Source organism: Colletes latitarsis, chromosome 2, assembly GCF_051014445.1.
Source record: "Colletes latitarsis isolate SP2378_abdomen chromosome 2, iyColLati1, whole genome shotgun sequence".
Taxonomy (NCBI): domain Eukaryota; kingdom Metazoa; phylum Arthropoda; class Insecta; order Hymenoptera; family Colletidae; genus Colletes; species Colletes latitarsis.
The window spans coordinates 11,097,071-11,112,781 of NC_135135.1; the positions used below are offsets into that span (position 1 = coordinate 11,097,071).

At 36.7% G+C, this 15,711-nt stretch overlaps 2 protein-coding genes across 2 annotated transcripts; one reads left to right on the forward strand and one right to left on the reverse strand.

Annotated features, from left to right (window-relative positions):
• Positions 1 to 11: 11 nt before the first annotated feature.
• On the forward strand, positions 12 to 3,263 carry Plap (phospholipase A2 activator protein). The gene is made up of 6 exons (XM_076783521.1): positions 12 to 305; positions 594 to 1,463; positions 1,535 to 1,865; positions 1,939 to 2,179; positions 2,258 to 2,676; positions 2,752 to 3,263. Exons 1-6 carry the CDS (start codon positions 169 to 171, stop codon positions 3,076 to 3,078), a joined length of 2,325 nt encoding a protein of 774 aa, XP_076639636.1. The 5' UTR covers positions 12 to 168; the 3' UTR covers positions 3,079 to 3,263.
• Positions 3,108 to 8,605, reverse strand: Mkp3 (Mitogen-activated protein kinase phosphatase 3). Its single transcript, XM_076783524.1, has 4 exons — positions 7,074 to 8,605; positions 6,231 to 6,416; positions 5,900 to 6,142; positions 3,108 to 5,722 (listed from the first exon to the last, which is right to left on the reverse strand). Exons 1-4 carry the CDS (start codon positions 7,465 to 7,467, stop codon positions 5,346 to 5,348), a joined length of 1,200 nt encoding a protein of 399 aa, XP_076639639.1. The 5' UTR covers positions 7,468 to 8,605; the 3' UTR covers positions 3,108 to 5,345.
• Between the last annotated feature and the right edge of the window lie 7,106 nt (positions 8,606 to 15,711).

Below are 15,711 nucleotides of genomic sequence, written 5' to 3' on the forward strand. Positions count from 1 at the left end.
GTTGTACGAATACAGCGACAAAGCATCACGCATGCTCGAACGCGTTTTAAATGTCAAAACCAATTGCATTTGTCTGCGTTTATGTATTCCGGTTGGAAAGATTTGCACGGTACATGATTCGCACAAGTTACGTTCCTCTCGCGTGCTTTGTTAGGATATCAGCGTATCATGGCGAAGCCGTGTTATAAATTGAGGACCTCGCTTTTCGGACACACGTCTGATGTGAGAGCCGTGGCAACATTCGCCGATGGAATTATTGTATCAACCTCCCGCGACAAAACAGCTCGTGTATGGAAACCGTCCGGGTATTTAACCTGTTAATGTGTTTGTTATTAATATATGGTTGATGCATACAAAGAATTTTTTACCTTCGAAACTTCTAGTTCTCATTAAACTGGAATAATACAGCTTTAAATCAGATATACGAAGCTTTAAAAAATTACATGACTTTTAGTTTGATGATAAAGGAAAACATATCATGTGCATCAATCTAATATAAATGATAGTGCTTTATATTTTTTCTAAATGAAATACAGTGTGTTTTTATGTAATACTACATATTATAAAGTAGAAATTATTTAAATATTTTACAGAAATGGTAGAGACTATGAACAAGCAGCATTGCTAAAGGGACACTCTAATTTTGTTAGCTCTGTATGTGTTCTAAACCCATCAGAAAGACATCCTACAGGTTTTATTATAACCGGTAGTAACGATAAAACCATATGCATTTATGTACCAGATCAAACAGAACCTATGAACATAATAAAAGCTCACCAAGACACAGTATGCAAATTAAGAACAGGTAAAAAAGAAGGAACATTTCTTTCAAGTTCGTGGGACTTGAGTGCTAAGCTATGGAATATTAACAATTTAAGTAAACCACAGCTGAATCTGGAAGGTCACACAGCCGCTGTATGGTGTGTGGCAGATTTATTAAATGGATCTATTGTCACTGGATCGGCAGATAAATTGGTTATAATTTGGACAAACGATGGTTCTCTACAACATAAATTAACAGGGCATACCGATTGTGTTCGTGATATTGCTACAATAAATAACAATGAATTTTTAACATGTTCCAACGATGCCACTGTACGCCATTGGAACTCATCCCTTGGAACTTGTTTAGGAACATATTGTGGACATGAAAATTATATTTATAGTATTTTAGCTAAAGAAAGTGGTACAAATGTATTTACTTCAGGTGAAGATAGAACTATCAGGGTATGGCATAATAGTGAAATAGGTCAAACTATTGTATTGCCAACTCAGTCAATATGGTGTATCGATTTATTCTCTAATGGTGACATAGTTGCTGGAAGTTCTGATGGTATTGTTAGGATATTTTCATGTGATTCGGATCGATATGCTGATGCAGAGACTTTACAAGAATTTGAGCAGGAGGTAGCACATACCAAGTTAAATGCTCAACAAGAATTAGGTGGGATCAAAATTAAAGAGTAAGTAAAACTTTTGGATAAAAAAGTAAAATAAAAGTAATATATTAGCATCTTAATTTTTGTATGAACAGTTTACCAAGCAAAAATGCATTGCAAGAGCCTGGTCAAAGAGATGGACAAACAAAAGTTGTGAATGATGGAGATGTTGTAAGAGCATATAGCTGGTCACAAAATGAACAAAGATGGATAAGAATTGGAGATGTCATGGGTGCAATGGGCGGTAGTGCAGCTACGTCTGAAAAACGACTTTATAATGGAATAGAATATGATTATGTGTTCTCGGTTGATATACAAGATGGTGTTCCTCCATTAAAACTACCATACAATAATGGTCAAGATCCTTGGCATGTTGCACAGAGATTTCTTCATGACAATGATCTTAGTCAATTATTTTTAGATCAGGTATATAACTTGAAAAATATTTGTTATATTCCATTGATAATACAATTTTTTAATAATTGATTTTCGTTTGTAGGTTGCAAATTTCATAATAAAAAATTCTCAATCAGCACCAGTTGTAAATGCTGGTGCTCAGTATGCTGATCCTTTCACAGGAGGCAATAGATATATTCCGCGCACGACAACAAATGCAACTGAGCAGGAGGAGCCTGTGAGACCAGTAGTGCTTAACTCTTCAGATTCTTCTGTATCTCCTTCTTATATTCCTCATACGAAATACTTAAAATTAGAGCATGCCAATTTGTCTGCTATATTAGGTACTTATACTCTACAATATGCTACTAATTTTCTGTATTAATATAGAACTAGAAACTATTTTATTATACTTTTTGCAGACAAATTACGTGAATTTAATTCCAAGCAAAGCGAAGCTTTAAAAATATCCGATGATCAATTAGACACTTTGATAACCCTTGGGGAAGATCAAACTTCTGAACAATTAGGAATTGATGTTTTAAGTACTTTGAAGATACTTTTAAATTGGCCGGACGATGTATTATTTCCCGTGCTCGATATAACAAGACTCGCTGTACTTTATAAAGAAATCAATGATGCACTATGTACGGATGATCTATTGCAAATTGTAAAAAAACACATCAAACCCGATGCATCTGCTTCTAATCAAATGCTCGCGTTTCGTTTATTAGCGAATATGTTTTGCCATGAAAAAGGAGAAAGACTCTGTTTTAATTGTAAAGACGAAATATTAAAACTTTTATCAGATTTGGAATTCCTTGGAAGTAAAAATAATCAGGTAAAAATAATGTAAAAGAGTAAACTATACATGAATAAAGTATAATATAAAACTAATTCAGTACACATTTTTCAGGTCGCAATATCAACTTATATATTGAATTTAACCGTGGCTTTAAATAAGTACAATGATGCAGTTGGTAGGGCACAATGCTTGAATGCAATGTTTTCCGTTTTACCTCATTTAAATGAGCCTGAAGCGGTATTTAGAACTCTTGTGGGACTAGGAACACTTTTATATACAACATCAGATTCAAAAGATCGTAATGACTTAATCAAAGCAGTAAAACAATCCGAAGTTGCATTAAATGTATTAAAAACTATGTCAGAAACGAATGTCCCAGCGAATACTACAAATAAGCTGGCAAATTGTTCAAATCAAATTATTAGTTTAATCTTTTAAATATTATAAGATATTCTAGAAAATTTATAAAAATGAAACGGCGAACACAAGACTCAAGTAATTAATGTTGTAATTAACGAATATACTTATCAACATTGCGTTAAATAGGTTTCTTATATTTTATGCAGTTTGGTGATTAAAACATTATAATTACTCATTGCTAATAAAAGTACATTTTGCCATAATCAAGATGATTTTCATTAATATAAAAACCAATGCTAAACTTGCCGGAACGTGCTCCTTTTATAAAGAATAATCGTTTATATTCGTTTCAGGTAAGATAAGTTGTATTTCTAATGAAAATTAATTAAAATATATGTACAACGATGAATATAAAATAATAATTTATATAATATACATAATATTTGATTAAATCTTTCGAGTATCGCGCTCGATAAACATACAACAGACAACAGTGTAATAGTAGAATATTGTTATTACATTAACGTCAAATATATATTTCCTTAGTTGTATATCAATTTCACTCCCGCAATAATCAAGAGTTCATTACCACAACTTTGTAGTTAATTACATGGAAAATAACATTCACTGTGTACACTCATATTAACCTCAATTATGCTCAATGAACAATACATATAGTACATGAAAGATAGTTACAGTATATCAGGTCATTGTGGCTCATTATGGGAATGTGAATGCGATTCGTTTTTCTTTTTTACAAAAATAATTTTAAATATATATCTGAGATCTGTAAGATAATAGAAACAGTGCTGATTCGTACAATTCAAAATTTAGTGTTCAAATTGCTGTACAGCGTATAATTAGTTGCATTCTTGTATCGACGCACAGAATCAAGACCGCCGTATAAAAAAAATTCTATAAAAAATTTCAAAGACCAATTTACTTGTACTGGCAAAATTCTGATGTATACGAGTCATTTCTCTTTCCATTTCATGACTATTAGACTTCTCGGTAAAAGTAACTGTAGATACTTTTTACCTCGCTTAATTCAAAACATAAAGCTTCTGAACTCTTCTGTGTCTACGACGACCCTGATTTTTTTTCGGAAGTAGGAGAGATTCGGAATGCCCTATAGAAATGCACTGATCCATAAGATGTACTCCTTAAATTTATTTAACCGAGATATTTACTCGAGAAAACGTGCATACCAACTTTGCATCTTGAAAGTCACAATGCAGCGAGAATACGCTTCTCAAGATAAGTCACTTTTGTGTATTGAAAAACTATGTCAAAAATTACGCTTGAGTTTCAAATTACTTTACATATACGTGTATGTATATACACATACATACATATACATATGCTTATATATGTATATATATGTATATATTTTAAAATCTAACTGCTGAGTACGAGACATTTTTCAATTTTTGTACCTCCGATAACTTAAACTTAGTGTATTAAGCAGTGATTTTTACTTCAACTACTCGTGATTGCCTGGTTGACGACTTAATTTGTTAGAGAATATTTCATTCCATAGTAAGCATCGTCCGAGATGAAACAAACACAGCCTCATTAATTGAAGGGTTCAGGGAATAAGTATTAAAAATATAGATTTTGTCATTCAAGATATAGTGTATGTATAAAATTGTATCCTAGAAATATGTGGAAACAACATAGTATTAAACAACAAATTCAATGTGTTTCGGGCACTATAATAACTTGCACGAAGAACTTCGAAATTGGAAGCATAATTTCAGAATATACAATTACAATTGTAGTATATAGTAAGAAAGTACAGATTTCGAATATAAAATACTTTCAATGTTTAATGCTACCCTGACAACTTAGAAAAAAAGTCATAGAACCTCCGCAGTCCTACCTATTTTTTTTTCTCTAGATTGCAATATGATTTATATCTTATAATAATTTGACAATATACGAGAAATGTAAGGATTTAGAATCATAACAAGAACATTTGTTATTTTTCTCGTAAAATTAAATATTTGTTTACATCCGAATCGTTCGGAGTATATTCTAAGAAACAATGTCCATTACTTAATTATCGTTCAATTTCTTTTATGTGGTAATAGATCATGGCTGCAAAGCCTTAGGAAAGAATTTATATAGAAAAATAGTGGAAAGGCTCAGCCGTTTAACAACTTCGTCAGTTAGTACGCAACAAACATATCTGATCGTCTACTTTTACACCGCATTTCGATCATCATTTCCCTAGCAAAATGTAAAATTTCGTTTCCCGTACCCTTCAATTAGGGCTTTTCTACTATGACATGTGACATACTAGGAGGGACCTAAAATTTATATTGGGTCCCCCCTGACCCGTCTCATTCGGCCGGCGTACTCGCCGCCCATCTATCAAATTCTATACCTGAATCTGGACTGAGACCTAAATCGATAGGGCTGAGAAAACTAGGTGCTGGACAATTGCAAGGACCTCCAGGTCGACATGCCCCAATACATCTTTGATCATTCCCCCTGTTTCTGTCACCCCGATCTCTCAGTTCCTTTTCAAAACTATGTAATTGCTCCATAAAATGGAAATTTGGAGCAACGTTAGATTTTCGACTACGTACTAAATTAAAAGCGTCATTTAGACTGAGACTACACTTGTGCATAAGGTAGGCTACAGTAATTGTGACGGACCGCGATACTCCAGCTAAACAGTGAACCAGCACTCCTTTGTCCGAGCTTCGAGCTTCCTCTGAAAGGAAATGAACAATGTTTTTCAAATTTACACACGTCCTAACATTCCGTTTATATTTGTAGGAGTATCTCTTCCAGACTGGACATATCTTCTTTAATTTCGTAGTTATAAAGTAAAAGATTTATGTTAAACATTAGACAATATCATATACTTGTAGAAAATATTTACACTTACCAATGAATTGAATTGCTTGTGGAAAGAAACTAGCTAAGTTCTGGCTCCAATGATCGCTTATGGGTATTTGCATATATTTTATCGAACCAGCGTTTTCAAATACATTTGGCAAATCTGGAGTTACATTGAGAATGTATTGTATCCTGTGACGTGCTAATGCTTCCCTATCCTCGCTATTGGCTGCATTTCCAAGATACAAATGAGGCAAAATTTCAACTGGAAAGTCTTTATCTTCTTCAGGCCCTACAAAATATCAAAGTTATTTTATTATTTTTTTCCTATATGCTCAATGAATAAAATGTTTTGCTAGTATGTATACAAACATACTAACCAACAGAATCACATGTACTATCACTGTCAGAATCTGAATAAGACCTTGTTGGTGGAGTAGATATTCGAAGGGATCTAAGACCCATTAATTCACCTTCATTAGCATCTTGACCAGGAGGGCCTTCGCCGCTAGCTTGACTGCCTTCGCACCATTCAGGATATCTATCTCTGAATGCCCCAAAACCACCTGTAAAAACAAAAATACAAATGTAATTACACATATATAGATAGGAATAAACAGTGTAAACTTTAAGGATTGCTAAGAAGTAGTACATCTATATATCTACAAGTGTATTATACAATTAATTAATAATAAGAGTATATAACAATATTCTCAGTAAAAGTAATTACTTCCATATTTATTTTAAACACACTAATGTAATATTTTTATATTATTTGTTAGTAGTAAACACATATGTCAAACTAAAATTAATATCTAATGTATACACATAGCTATGGGCATAGATAACTTAGAGAACTATAGGACAGATTTAAATATTTGGTTGAATAGGAGTACCCTCTACAAGAATCAATATTTCATTCACAACTACTCTCAATGTCCAATTGATACATATGAAGGTCTTTAGATTACTACTACAGCTTATACAATATTATTTTACTGTTACACACTTACAACCTCTTTCAACATTGTTTCCATCAAATTAGCAACAACATTATTTTGTTAAAGAATCAATATTCTTTTTTTACTTTCAATGAATAATTTGTTGCTAGTAATTTACAACAGTAACATTTTAAAATATAATAAAAAACTATAATACATATTTCTATATAGTTTTAACATATATTTGAGCATATAAAAAGAACAAAATGTTATTTTTCTTACCAATTAAAATAGCTACGCATCCTCCACTGTTTCTAATTCTTCGACTTAAAACTTGAATTGTTTCACCCTGATGTCCTGCAGGGCCTGTAGAGTCACCAATCAACACGAATGTCCCTCTACTGCTTTCTTCGCCACACAGAAACACTTCCACTCTATTTCTTAGATCCGAGCACCTTATAGTTGATAACAAATCAACTTTACCTGCTGCCAGCCTTCTTAGCATGATACTAGGTATAGCTAAAGGAACCGAACCTCTTATGTGAGTTTCAGAAAAATCAGAATGTGCTCTACAATCTAGGATAAGAAGCTTGCTGGGACTGTTTTGTGATCTAAGTTCTCTCAAGAGCCACTCAGGATCCACAAGATCATCCTCCATAGCATTTCCACCAGGCATGTTGCAAGTTTTAATTCAAATTCCTGATGCTTCTTTGGTCTTTAATTCTTTTAAAACACACCCTTCTTTTTTCACAGAAGCAATTCCTTTGTCGCAAAGATCTCTCTACCTTCCATTGTATTCTACAAAGTAGATGTCCTCCGCTTCAAGACATTAGAAGAATCTCTTCCTTTCTATGGCACTTTTGAATAACATGTTACTAAAGATTGGCGCAAGATGATCTAAGTACACACGCATGATATTTCACAGAACGTAAACTTGTTATTAATTTGTTTCTGTGGATAGTGCAAAACAAGCATACGTGTACTTAACATTTATCAAATACAATGAAATGGCACTTGGACTTATATGATGGAACGTGTTTCTCAGAGACATCCGGACGCACGTTCGCGTTCCTGAGCGTTATTCTCACGTGTTGCCATTACTTCCTGTAGCACTTTAACGCCGTTTCTACTCCACCACCTCCTCCTCCTCCTCCTTCTCCTTCTCCACTGCCACCAGCTCGTCTCGATTATTGATCCTTTCGTAAATAAAGACGACAGGCCCAATTAACGCCACAGCCGCGGACTGTTCCAGCTCGGTGGGGAAATGCATGATCCACGCTGGTCACTTTCTGAATTTATCTCAACCGCGGGTTTCGAGGTTCGCGCGAACCGACTTCATCTCGACCTGTCGCGGATAGTGGCATTATCTTCGGGTGACGGATAGACGTGACTCCGAAACACTTTTTCTCCTCGCAATTATTTGCTGTGTTGCCACGCGCTCAACGAATCGTCGGATCTTTCTTGCCCTCCTCTCGAGAAAAGGATGCTGCGCGGTACACGCTGGACCGAACCGAATCGGTCGAAGCGAACAAGGTAGGTACTCGGTCTGAGACCAGACCGTCGCCCTCACCTCACGAATCCCTCCAGCATCGCTCGACGCGTCTTCCCTCAGTTGCCGTACCGACTTCCTGTTCTTTTTTTCCTCCTCTTCTCCTTTTTCGTCGTTCCTTCTCTTTCTTCGCACACTACCAACGACGATTCTCGTGTCTCACCTTCTATCTTTTTCTTGCTCACTCACTCTCCCTTGCTCCTCGAGCCAACCTGCCGCAGGCCACACCTTACCTCGAGCGTTCTTCCGTACAGAATGGACAAATGGCGCTCAGGTCTTCGAGCGTAGGGGAACCTCATCTTAGCGTTGATTCGCCGCGGATCACGTGGTCCCGGCTGTTCGACCAATCCGCGACTAGACTGACGTCAGTTCATTGACAAAAGATGTTTTCATTAACAAGGCGTGGGTAGATACTGAGTCGGGGGTCGGTACTGACCGAGCCGTTCGTTGAAACGGGGTACAGGGGTGACGCGAGGGGGACCCGTACACTACACGCTCACTGTCTCACGCGTGCGTGGGCGCATATTATTACAATCCACGCGAGAAAGACAGCACCGTCTACGAGAGTCTACTTCGTATCGACGTGCACGCACACGAGTGTGCACGTGCTTTTGCTTCCAGGCTCGTCGTGACGCTCGATATCGCCCCTACAGAAGTCCATGAAACTATATAATCTTCGATGCGATCCGTCGGTGTCTTTGACCGACCTTTATATTCATCGACGTATGTACAAGAAACAGATAGAGACAAACTCGGGAACTTTTAAATCCAAAACGATAATCGTTGCGATCATCGACTCGAAAAGATGAATGAAACTGTTTCGAACAAAGTTCACATTCAGATTTTTACGCGCTCAAACGAATCTTGAACTTTAAAGAGCGCTGACTATTCAAATCAAATGCTTCTACGTATTCGTCAGATCGTTATCGTATATTAATCTTAAATGCAATTCGTTGAAAATTGTGATCGAACTCGTTGTATGTTACACTTTATAAATTTTAATAATTTTTATTTTAACAAATAAATAATAATCCACTAACCGTGAAAGTAATTTGTTAACTACGAATCACGTCATACTCATCACAATTCCATAATAAAACTAAATTCAAATATTTATAACATATGGTTTTTTTTTAGGAAACTATTTCTACTTATAATCCTGAAATTAATTTAAGAACTTCTCGCTAGTGGATTATTCGAATTTGAATCTCGTTTTATCTCCGTGTCCTACAAAATTCTCATTCACGCAAGAAACATTCAATGTTTTTCTTAAATGAATAACGAAGCGTTTTCGAAAAAATACGCATCACGAAACGTTTGCACGTACATAGTTGTAGGTGTAGAATGCGCGAGTGAATGAATCTCTTTCTACCCGGGTGCCCATTAAACGATACGTCCCTGAACTCTGGCGTAGTGTACGTGAAGCCTCACCTCGGATCGAGCAGCCTATCAGGCGGCTCTCAGGCGTGGGCTGGCATTCCATTCATTTGGGCTGCTGTCGTTGAAGATTTTCACGTTCGATCACGCGGACGGCGCAGGGCCACTTCATCGCGACCCCTAGAACGTCGCTTTGGTGGAAGAAGAACCGTAGATGTAGAGAAGGACAGAGAGGGCGGAGGCGGAGGCAAAAAGGGCTGCCGGTGTCGGTGGCCTTCGACGAGCCACAGGCATTCGTATACCGAGACGAATTTCGATTCGATTGCGTGGGAGACGAGCGTGATAAGGTGAGCGTACTACATATACCGTCCTTGATATTACACGTTCTATTCGATCAATGGTCGTGTATGTACAGAGATTTACGGAACAATTCCCATTCGCTCGCTACATTTACATTCTTTCTTTTTTTTAGTATTATAATCAGCAACGGCGTGAAGGGGTATTCGTTATTAATCCTTATGTCAATGACCAAAATGTTTGTGGTTATTCAATAACCGAAATACCATCTCAAACATTCTCTTTGAATAAATCAGATATAGCGTGAAATAAAATTATTACCCGAGTATCTGGTTATTGACATAAGGGTTAAATCACGCGAGATGTAATCTGTATATTACATTTAGCGCAAACATGAAAAATGATATTTGCATCGTCGAATCGGACTATGTAACAATGATTTATGCCCATTGTTATATAGTATTTAGTATTAGAAAATACATACGAGCGCAAAGAACAATTAAATTCGCCTTCCTCGGTTAACAAGATAAAATAGAATCGTTCGTATATGCACGTGTACAGGATAATAGAAATAAACCGTATTCATTCCGAACACGTCGTCAACGAATTTCATTAAAGCGATTATCGATCGTTGGTTAATGAAAAAGTATACGCGTAACGAAGGAAAGCTGTGTCGCGATCGAAAGGTGCACACAGTATATCATTATGGCAGTCACACCAGTGGTAATGTGTACGCTAAGATGACGTAAGTTATACCTGTTGATGACCTTAACAGGTGTGCATACTTAATGGGACTGGCATTACGTATTTCGTGATGCAGTCGGAAGTCACAACCGCGTGTTACTCAATCATGATTCTATAGTATGCATCGCGGAACCGAGTGCACGTTGCACTTTTCTCACGACTTCGTGTGCACGAGACCCAATCGACAAACAAACGCTTCGTTCCTGCTGTAATTCACTACGCTTTCCTTTTACTCCTGCATCCTCGTGTTGTCCGGAACTAAAAATTATAGAAACGTTATTAGCAGGTATTCTCTGTAGCGGAAGTGCAGCATACATATTTGGAATACCAATTTGTCTAACCCTCTCCTTTAGAAACTCTTTTGTATTATAAACTTGTTCGTTTACTCTAAAATATATATTTTTTTACCGTATATTCAATATCATATGATATACAGAATTTACAAAAAGATCGAAATATTTACGTTTGATATCTGTCTAAATTATGCATGCGAGGCTACAAATTCGTCTTTAAAATGGAAAATCATTTGCTTGCTACAGTGGAGGAAATCAGGTAATATACATATCATTAGGCATGGATATTCAACATATTGAACTAATATAATTACTAAGACAAAGTGCAAATATTTAGATATGTAGTCACCGTTTTTATTTCTATTATCTGTAGCATACGAAATGGCAAATACACTTAACACTCGCATGATCAATGACAAGTCAAGTGTCTTAAACATGATACTACCTCGACACATAAATCAAGATAAATGATAATAATGCTTAGTATATAGTCAGTTGTGATTATAAGGCGTGTTTTTGTGAGCTTAACATTTAATTTCATTTTATGCGTTTAACGTTCTACAGAAAATGCTTCATATAATTCTTTGCTTTAAATGTTAAATTATCGTCACTAATAATCATTTTGGTGCAGTTGATACGACGTTAAACATATACAAAAAAAAAGAATGTTCTACCGGTTATTATTATTACGTGAAACAAGTAAAGTACATAATTCGCGAATCGTAAAATAGTATTTCTTTGTTCGTACCCTCGATCATCGAAATCAAGCCTGCATGCCTGCTGTCACGTTTTGCGATAAGCATCGTCACATAATTCCCACTCTGAAATGATAAAAAAAAGTTTCGTTACGTATGAACGTTGCACGATATAATCTTGAAAGATAGCAGAGATTGTTTATCCCGTCGACGTACGTTGACGAATTATCCATGAAAACAAATCGACCGTCACGAGACGTCGTATTGTAAGCACAATTCGATTTTATCAGGCGGAAAAGTTTTTCGTTTAAAGAGCGAGCGAGTTGCGCCGTACCAATACTGACCAGCCGCAACGCGCTCCTACTCGATACGGCGTACGTACATACATTACAAATATCTCGCGAGCGGGTCCCTGAACCTCTCGAATCGATCGTTCAGCGAGACGGGTCGAAAGGAAACATCCGCAGGAAGTGTGTCGATCGTTTCGAAGGCCTGCACGAGCCCGCGCGGACGGTTTCTACGAATCCAAAACAACTCGCGGCTCCGCGCAGCGCGCGTTTATTTGCGTCTGGATCCTGCAGGCTCTTCTACCGGAGGAGGAAACCGATTATCGGGTTCACGATGCTTCGCCAGATGTAACGGCACGTTTACACTGCTACCAGAAACCGTGCAAAAGAAGCTGAAAAATGAAGAAAACATTCGTTATCCCAACAGACAATGTATTCGTAGAATATCCTTTCTTTTTTTAATTTTTTTTTCGTAATTGTATAAATGATAGTCCACCCTTCCGATTTCGATGAAATTCTTCACAATCGTAGAATAGATATTGTTTTTCATAATTCCTTATAACGAGCTATACAAGCATTGAAATTTATTCGGAAGTTCGTAGCTCTTTTAACAGCCAGATCCTTTTCAATGAATTGTAATCCTTCTTTAATGAAATTCGCAGAGGATAATTTTCACCATTATCATCGATGTTTTGATCAGAATCATTTAAGGCCGCTTCAATCGACTCTTCCTCATCAGATAGAGCATCACTCATAATTTCTTCAATATCGATAAATCCTTCTTCGTCAACTGCATTCGTTAAACAAATAATATTCGATGTTATATGGTGGTACAACATTATTATTTTTAATACAGTTTAGCCAGCTTGTCAATTCAATACATTTTACACAGACCATTATAAAAAATTCTTTCTAAATATCTGGAACGATAATATTTTATCCTTATCTAATTTATCGAAGATATGTTGGATTGTTTGTTCAATATAATATGTCTTGAAAGTTGCGATTATCCCCTAGTCTAATGGTTGTATTAATTGTGTAATTCTGAATAAATCGTTTTAAAAAAATCGTGCAAATTTAAAATCGTATAAAAAAGTGCCGCGTAAAAAGAAGGTCAGGCATATAATCCTAGTCGGTCTCGGTGGAACATGAAAATGATTATACCTAATAAGAGAGGATACGTAACGTATTCATTAATGATTTTCAATGAAAATGTGAGGCCTGCCACAATTCTACGATCCCGCAACGATGCTAAATTAAGCGATTTCAGTAATGGTTCATAATTATGGTCAAGGATGGACATAGGCTGACCTACTCTGCGAGTCGTTACGCTCAGAAACTTATGTTGAACTCTTTCTACAGTTATAATATACACATTTCGATGCAGAGACCAAACGGATGACGCATATTCCAAGTAGGATTTACCAATGCGTGGTACAACAATCTTAATGTATGTGCCGTCTTTAAGTCAACTGTTACTCGCATAAGAAAACCTAGAGTTTCTATAGTAGCATGCATTTACTATGTTATGACAATGGTTTGAAAAATCAAGATGTAATTACATACACCAAGGTCAGTCCTCTCGTTTGTTGCTATAAGAAGCGTGTCATTCTGTTCGTGTCATTCTGTATAGAAATACCGTTGAATCATTTCGACGAGACGATTTAATTGCAAAATATTTTTATAACCGATCATTCATTTAATGAGATCCAGTTTGACTTAAAAATATACGTTTTACAGTAGGACATGCTCTTAAAGAATTTTTCCAACAAATTAAATATTTTCCTTTCAAAAGTACGCGTACGATCTAAGACAAAATATTTATATACTGCTTACTAATTAAAGTAACTAAATATTTATATGCTCATTGTGAAATATTTCATTCTGTAATTCATATTCTAAATTTTATTCAACGAGCAACGGACAAGCGGTCATTTATCTTTTATTCGTCGTTCGAAATTTTTATCTAGATAAGAATTTTGTCCATCTCTGCTAGAAACAGTTCGGAAAATCGTTCCTCTTCAAGGATTACTCATTGTTGCAGCAGTGTAAACGTGTCCAAACGTCGAATATGCGAACACACATAAACGCGTGCACACGAGCGGGTGTACGATGCACCGGAAGCAATACTCCCTAACACTTGGCTGGTCATTAGTGCACGCACTTGGCCGCGTGTGCGTGAGCTTCGTGTGCCTACATGCTACAAACGCGTGGGAGTGTGCGTGTGATTACCACGAAAAGCGGCCCCAGGTTGACAGGAAATGGTTCGAGATAAGATAATGACGTCCCTCGCCTCTTCTGCATCCGGCAGCTTTCTTCGCCGTACAACGGACTCTGAACATTATACGTAAAAGGTTCCTCTTGTGCATTGTTTGAGGGCAGGTATATACAAACGCGTCCTTAACACGTTCGCCGTCAAGGACATTTTGCATTATCTGACTCGCTTCTTCGAAGACGATTTTCATTATACAGAAAGAAAATAAATTACATAACCGAATTTTAATATGCTACACTATCGACAGCTGAGACTAATAGGTACACTTGGTTCAAACAATTCTATCCATACTATTACAGTCGGGGGCAAAATTAAGTGACCTCTCTATTCTACAGATAAAAGAACTGTTTCTTTATAACATCTTTTATACTTAACAAAAATTAAAAATTTCATCAGAAATAAATATCTTTAGACCAACATTTTTATAATTGAAAGGAAAGTTTAGATTTTGTTCTGAATGCAAATACATACCCAATTGCTTACTATTATACTAGTATATTACTGTGATTAAACGTTATAAATATTTAAATAAAAATAATAATTACGGTCACCATTGATCGACGCGTCGATGACCGTGTTAAAAACAGTATCTAGATACTTTCCGTGGAAACCGATCGGAGTCCCTTGCACCAATGTTACACCAACCCATGGTATATATTTGTAGAAGCTGTTATTGAACTATAGTTAACGTAATACGTACATGCATACAACGTTTCATTGATATCTTCGTTCCACTGAATTGTCAGGATCTGCCTGACCCCTCTCCACGTTAGACAAGAATAGCGTCCGAAATAATACCGTCGGAGATTTTTGAAAATATACAAACCAGGACGCCGACAGTCGTATAAATTAAACAGATCTCTATTTTAACAGCGAAGCCAGCCTCCTCCGTCTGCTGATATTCGTCAGCGTCTGAGTAATCGTATCCTGCCCGCGGTCGATAGTGGAAAAGGAAGAAATACACAAACATCGAACACGCGTTCGACGTCGAGCCTAAAAGCATCGCGGTAGCTTATCGCAATTGATCTCGAAGTTCAACGTGTTTCGAGACGATGTAACATGAGCAACATAAACATCGATACTTAGATTATATTGGCACTATCGCGCGACAAGATTGCCGATGTATCTTCGTAGGCTGGCTTCCCTCGTCGTATTTCGCATTTCACGCCTTGTACACGGAGAAATCTAAATATTGGTGGATGCTTCTTTCAATGACTCTCGAAACTGGTGCGCCCACATTCCTCCGGGCACGCAAAGCCTCTACACGGTCACTAGGCACGGCTGTAAAACTGCCTGCAGGATTTTATCCTGTCCTCTTTCTCACCTCTCTAACGTTCCCGTATCAACTAAGTAGAGAGTGAAAACTTTGGTTGCTCGCAGCCACCTCTTCCACGGTGGATCGT

What these genes read in the sequence shown, in the direction of transcription:
- Plap (XM_076783521.1), top strand. Translation starts at nt 169, where the DNA reads ATGGCGAAGCCGTGTTATAAATTGAGGACCTCGCTTTTCGGACACACG. An exon ending in CGTGTATGGAAACCGTCCGG is followed by an intron (nt 306 to 593) that starts GTATTTAACCTG and finishes AATATTTTACAG; the next exon opens with AAATGGTAGAGACTATGAAC. An exon ending in GTCAATTATTTTTAGATCAG is followed by an intron (nt 1,866 to 1,938) that starts GTATATAACTTG and finishes TTTCGTTTGTAG; the next exon opens with GTTGCAAATTTCATAATAAA.
- Mkp3 (XM_076783524.1), bottom strand. Translation starts at nt 7,467, where the DNA reads ATGCCTGGTGGAAATGCTATGGAGGATGATCTTGTGGATCCTGAGTGG. An exon ending in ATGCGTAGCTATTTTAATTG is followed by an intron (nt 6,417 to 7,073) that starts GTAAGAAAAATA and finishes TTGTTTTTACAG; the next exon opens with GTGGTTTTGGGGCATTCAGA. An exon ending in TAGTACATGTGATTCTGTTG is followed by an intron (nt 6,143 to 6,230) that starts GTTAGTATGTTT and finishes GATATTTTGTAG; the next exon opens with GGCCTGAAGAAGATAAAGAC.